We start from the raw sequence: 6,767 nt of genomic DNA, 5'->3' as shown, positions 1-6,767 counted from the left end.
AAGGAAAAATTAATAAATACTTTTCAACACATGCCAGCATGTCAATAAAAAGACCTCGGGGGACACATTATTGACTGGGTATTGACCAGCGTTGACATGCAACTAGCGACACCTATCAATGTAGATGATCTTTGCATTTCAGACCATCATTTAATATCTTTTGGCATCAGAGGGGGGACAGTACACGACACAAAAACAAAAAAAAATAGTTGTTTCGAGAGATTTGAAGAAAATTGACATAGAACTATTTAAAGCGGACCTCTCTCACTCTCTAACTACACATTGTGAGAAAGAAGTGACTGATGACAATTTTGATAGAGCAGTTATTAGTGTTATGGATAAGCACGCACCTCTCACGACAAGATCTGTGAACATCAGAAAAGAATCACCATGGTACAATTTGGAGGTAAAAACGTATATAAAGAAAGAAAAAAGAAAAGCGGAGAAGAAATGGAAAAAATCTGGCCTGACAATTGATAAGGAAAAACTTACATATTATTCAAACATAGACTCAAAGAGGTGACAATTAAGGCAAAGCGTATCTACTATCTTGATAAAGTTGATAACATAAAAAGTCCGAAGGAGTTTTATAAAATCTCAAATAAGCTTCTAGGCAAAGAGATCAAAACAGCCTGCCACACCACACTGACGACAAGCAACTCGCGGACTGCTTTGTAGAGTATTTCATGAATAAAATAACAACGATACGGAGTGAAACTTGACACAGACGAAACAGAGCAGAATATACCTCTTTTTATGGTGAACCCTTAACATCTTTCAAAGAAATTTCAATAAATGACACAAAGAAAACGATTCTCTCTAGTCCTAGCAAATCATGTAGGCTTGACCCTTTACCAACATCCCTTTTGAAGGAGTGTATTGATGAACTTGCACCTTACATCACTGAATTGATTAATCAATCATTAAGGGAGGGAGTTGTTCCAGACAGCTTCAAGAAAGCATTGGTGAAGCCATTGTTGAAGAAAGCGGGACTTGACAGTGATAATTTTAAAAACTTTAGGCCTGTATCAAATCTACCATTCATTTCCAAAATTCTAGAAAAGATTGTACTAAAACAACTTTCTTGTCACGTGAAACATAATAACCTCGATGAGTGCTTTCAATCGGCCTATCGGCAAAATCATAGCACAGAAACATCATTGATGAGAATCACAAATGACTTGCTGCAAATTATTGATCAAGGAAAAACCACCATCCTTAGTCTTCTCGATCTTTCGGCGGCCTTTGACACCATCGACCATGCCATACTACTTCGAAGGCTACAAGTTACTTTCGGCATATCGGGCACTGCTCTAAACTGGTTTGCATCATATCTTACTCAAAGAACTCAATCAGTTTTAATTGGGGAAGTAACTTCGTCAGAGCGTGACCTTCATTTTGGTGTACCTCAAGGATCCGTTTTAGGTCCAGTCCTTTTTGTACTTTACACTTCCCCTGTTGTGAGAATCTTAGAGCAACATTCTCTCGCTTACCATATGTACGCCGACGATACCCAGATATATAGCATGTGTTTGCAATCCGATATAGTTTCAAAGATAACTGTTTACGAACAATGCATCAACCATGTGATGAGATGGATGTCTGCAAATAGATTAAAATTAAATGGCGACAAGACTGAAGCCTTATTCATTGCTAGTTCAAATAATAAGACAGATCCATTTACACTGGCACTGACAATCAACGATAATGACAAAATACAACTCACAACATCAGCAAAAAATCTCGGCATCACCTTAGAGAGTGATCTGTCTATGAACAAACATATTAACAATGTGAGAACAAGTGCTATCTGCATTCTAAGAAATATCAGAACAATCAGACCATTTATTAATAGGGAAACTTGCAACAAATTGGTAACATCTTTGATATTCCCGAAAATGGACTACTGCAATGCACTGTTTGTTGGTCTCACAAAGGACAAAATAAACAAACTCCAGAAAATACAGAACATGGCAGCCCGCGTTGTACTACTGAAAGACAGAAAAACTGCAGCTCCCGAATTACTACAGCAGCTGCATTGGCTGCCAGTGGACCAGCGGATAAAATATAAATCTTCAACTATCGTTTTCAAATGCCTGGAGGGCTCGTCACCAGCATATCTCTCAAACCTCGTTGAACGGTATAACCCACAGCGATCGCTTCGATCAACGAACGACCTCAAACTGAAAACACCCCGCTGTCGAGTGAAGGCTGGTGAACGCGCCTTTCAGCATTCTGGTCCAAGGTTGTGGAATTTACTACCACTGGAGATACGTTCTTCGTCTTCACTAGAGGAATTCAAGCGTCGATTGAAGACATTCTTATTCCGACAGGCTTTCTTTTGATTATGTGTATAATTAGCGTTGTTCGTGTACTGTGTTAGGGCTTCATGATTAAGTTAATCTATGTTATGCGCCCAGAGCCCTCCTAATGAAGGGATGTTTGGCGCACTATAAATCTATACCATTATTATTATTATTTATTATTAATACGAAAGAAGTAACACAACACAACACAAACAACACGTATACTGCAAGAACTGTAATATGAAGGGACATTTGACAGAGGAATGCCGTCGCGACAACAAACGTAACGGCCATCAAAAGGGAAAACCTGTCAGTGTAAATGTAGGTCGCACAGTTGGGAACCACCCACTTCATAAAACAAAAGAATCTTCGAATCACCCTCCAGTCATTGACACAGTCAAGGTAAATGGACAGAATGTGACCGTTCTCTACGACACGGGATTAGACTATCACGCGGTCGTAGCACGAGACTTGGTTCGGCCGGACCAATTCACAGGCGAGATTATCGAGATTCAATGCGCCACTACAGACAGCCCATCTCTGCCACTTCCGATTGCTAATATCGAAATAACCTCTCCATACGTAGTAGGAACTATACCTGCAGGAGTACTAGATTCACCTACTTACCCTCTCATCCTTGGATGCAAATACGTATTTCTCGGAACGCCCAAACACCCATTTCACGCCTGTCACGCGAGGACAAGAGCACAGGATCAACGGAATATGCCGCCGTTATCACAAAATCCTGGACCAAAGGAAATGAGGAAGGCACAGACCGAGGACACGACTCTCTCACGCTACTTCGCCAAAGTGACGGAAGTTAGTGACAAGAATAAAAAGGGAGATTTCATAATACAACAAGAGTTGTTATACAGAGTCTCTGGCAAAAAACGCCATCAGCTCGTCGTCCCCTCTACGCATCGCCGACAGATTCTAGACATGGGACACAACATACCTTTCAAAGGACATGTGGGAATCGCTGCCACAACGGAGCGCATCTCAGCCCACTATTTCTGGCCTGGTATTTCGGATGACATCAAGAGCCATATAAAGTCATGTCAAAAATGCCAATGGAAACCAGATCAAACAAACACAGCTCCAGTAACCTTAGGTTCGATTAGGACTGTAAACTCTCCCGTTCAATACACGGGCGCAAACATCATGAGACATTATTCACGCACAAAGAGACGGAATAAAAATGATCTCAAGCGATGGAATCAAGATGATACATGGAAATGGACTCACAAGGTTTCACGAAATTGGAGTCAGAACGATACCAGGAAACGCAGCAAAAATGTTTCACACAATCTGGATCAAAATGAGGCCAAGAAACGGAATCCAAATGTATCAGAAATATGTAATCAAAATGATACATGTAAATGGACTCACAAGGTTTCACAGAATTGGAGTCAGAATGATACCAGGAAACGCAGCAAAAATGTTTCACACAATCTGGATCAAAATGAGGCCAAGAAACGGAATCCAAATGTATCAAAGATATGGAATCAACATGATACCAAGAAAAGAAATCAAAATGATGCCAAGATAAGGAATCATAATGTTGCCAAGCAACGAAATCAGGGAGGAACAATAACTCCTGAATTTAAAAATGTTGGACAAACCAGGAACGCTTCACACTGCGAGAACGCTTTCTGCGCTATAAAAAGGATTCTGACGTCACGACCCGTACTGCGCTTACCTGACCCCAACAAACCTTTCATTCTGAGGACAGACGCAAGTAAAATTGGAATAGGCGCATCGTTACTTCAACCTGACCTCGATGACCCTACAGTCCTACACCCTGTTGCTTACGCAAGTAGAAAATTATCGCCTGCGGAACAAAGATACTCAACAGTGGAGCAGGAATGTCTTGCCCTGGTATGGGCCATACAAAAATACCAAATATACCTTTATGGACGTCACTTCACTGTTCAATGCGACAATCAGCCACTTCTATTTCTGGCCACAGCTCAACAATTAAACACTAAACTCATGCGTTGGTCGCTAATACTACAGCAATTTTCGTTCCATGTGGAATTCATCAAAGGCACTGATAACCATGGAGCCGACTTCTTAAGTCGCCATCCGGTATCCGATGACGCCACAACAGCATAACCGTACTTCCAGTACTATCTTATTGTCCACGTTTCTCAGATGATTTTAAACTAGACTTAATTTTAATCTCACAAGGAGATTTTTCAAGAGGGGGAGAATGTGACGAGCGATTTTCTTTCACTGCGTGTTTCTTTATCATTCGTCAGCGTCTCGGTTCAAAACCACTTCAAACCTAGTGGACGAGACATATATATTTGCCAAGGCAGATTAACACCTCAAGTAAGATAATCAAAACATGGACAGCCTTTCTCCAATAAAGCTCCAAATCTTTCTAACGGAAATTCTGGTCGTTAGGTGGGAAACATTTCCATTGTATAACGGAACATTCACTTTCAGCTTAAGGCTTATTTACCTGTTCAAATTGTCTGCCCATTGTATTCATGCCACCTGCTAATTACCTTTTCCAAACAAGTCGCCATCGTGCATATGCCCTGAGGTCCTTGTCTCGTTCAAGAGTCGCTTAATTGCAATTACTGTTCTTGTCTCTCCGGCAATTCTCCGTTATTCTTTCTTACCAAAGCATCTGGATATCATTGGCTATCTAAAACAGGAAGATTCTTCGGATTGGCTATTCCCATAATTCAGACGCTCTTTTCCATTTCATAAAACCAAATTCATCTAGGAATCTTATCACACACACGCTAAGAAGCCCACGAGAAAAGAGCTATCTCTCCAATTTCAAACTTGTAAAAGTTTGTCTATCTCGGCTGAAGGTAAAATGAATTATTGGTTAACATTCAAAGTTGAACGAGATATTACTGTGAATTCAATTTAATCTATTATTAATATTATAGTTGGTGTATATATTTTAATTGTGCTATTCCATGGATGTTCGTAAGTTGGAATACCTGTACAAAACTATATCTATATGTATCTTATTCTATAGTTAACAGTTGTTTATGATCAATGGTATTATTTCATTTATATTCAATATGCATATTGCTTGAATGTCTGTACCCCACCGCCAATCGCCGGCCACACATCATAACCTCAATTATAATTAATAAAAATAAATAAAGAAATACCAGGGACACAACCCTGTTAAATTCTCATCATGTAAGATAGCTCGACTGTCAGTTGATGTTTAAACAATATACTAACTCCCATTATCATGAAGTTACTGCTTCTCCTTGCCTTTGTCGGCAAATAAAGGCTATTATGATGTGTCGCTCAAGGACGATTCGGTGGCGAAAGACAAACCCGATTGGCTCTAAGACCTTGTTGTTTTAACTCTTAAATTGAAGGTCCTTGTCCTGATCCTGATTCCTGGCCATTTTCCTGGTCCTTTTCCGTGTCGTTGGAGCACCCAGTTGTGCCGAATCCCTGCATCCCAGTCCTTGAACAGCGGTAAACCCCTGATGTCAGCCTAACTACAACACACTGTTGTGATGTCCAGAAAACTCTGCAAAGCAGGCGCCAACCCTGGAACTAGCTGATACATTTGCCTCAGTCAAGCAAGCCGACGGGATAAAGATAAGCCAAACGGGCTTATACCATTTTCAAATGTATTTTCCACGGACACATATGATTATATCAAAGCAAACAAATAAATATATAATAGATTAGATCCACTCAATTAGAGCTATTCTTCCTGATATCAAATAAATACTTATTCTTCTATCTTTTCCTGTAACAATCTAATTAAATTTTATGTATAGAATTGTTATTAGTGCATTGGGCGTTACTATTGTCTTGACTCACTTGTTATTAATACACTTAAGTTATAAGGGACCCTAAGGCAATTCTTGATCTCCCCTAGATTAAACCTGAGCCGTTTGTGATATAGGTTGAGTGGTGCAGCTGGTAACGAGAGCCATAGCGCGCGTACTAGTTCGAATCCAGACCATTGAGCTATCGGTTGGACTCGATCCCACAACAATAACACCAACCCGTCACATTGTCCAAAATTAATCCAATACTGCATGCGTCGTCAATGATGAGTGGGTCGTGGGTGCAGTTCTTTGTTTGTTGGATAATTGTAAGTGTAGACTTTTTCTTGTAAGTATTTGTGGCAGTGGTTGTCAATGAATGACCTGCTGTGGTAAAGCCTGTTGTGTAATGCGGTATTCTGTCCAATTCAGAGGCAATAGGACCATCCCTGAGGGTGAGTGGCTCGTGCATGAGATTTGAAAGTCTCTCCTGCGTTTTGGAGTTTGTTGTTATATTCTACTCTGTCGATATCAAACATGCAAGTGCAACCCGTTTCAAGGTTGATTTATTTATTATTAGCGTCTTGGCAATGAGAAAATACAAAGAAGCTAATGAGTCGTGTGTTCAATGTGCTTTATAATGTGTACTTTTTACACATAAATTATGAGTGTGCTCCTTGCTTGTCCAATGCGTGTC

General features: G+C 40.2%; 1 protein-coding gene across 1 annotated transcript; it reads left to right on the top strand.

Annotated features, from left to right (window-relative positions):
- Positions 1-2,487: 2,487 nt before the first annotated feature.
- LOC144961845 (uncharacterized) lies at positions 2,488-5,986 on the top strand (the record flags this gene model as incomplete). Its single annotated transcript, XM_078894898.1, is given in 2 exon segments — positions 2,488-5,134; positions 5,666-5,986. A coding segment is annotated over 1 exon segment (1,934 nt), but the record flags the coding sequence as incomplete, so codon positions are not given.
- Positions 5,987-6,767: the final 781 nt, after the last annotated feature.

The sequence above is a fragment of the Berghia stephanieae genome, unplaced genomic scaffold (genome assembly GCF_034508935.2).
Source record: "Berghia stephanieae isolate SIO BIC M18660-M18661 unplaced genomic scaffold, UCSD_Bste_1.3 scaffold4399, whole genome shotgun sequence".
In the NCBI taxonomy this organism is placed as follows: domain Eukaryota; kingdom Metazoa; phylum Mollusca; class Gastropoda; order Nudibranchia; family Aeolidiidae; genus Berghia; species Berghia stephanieae.
Note: the sequence above shows the minus strand (reverse complement) of the source record. Positions and strands in the feature narration are given on the sequence as shown.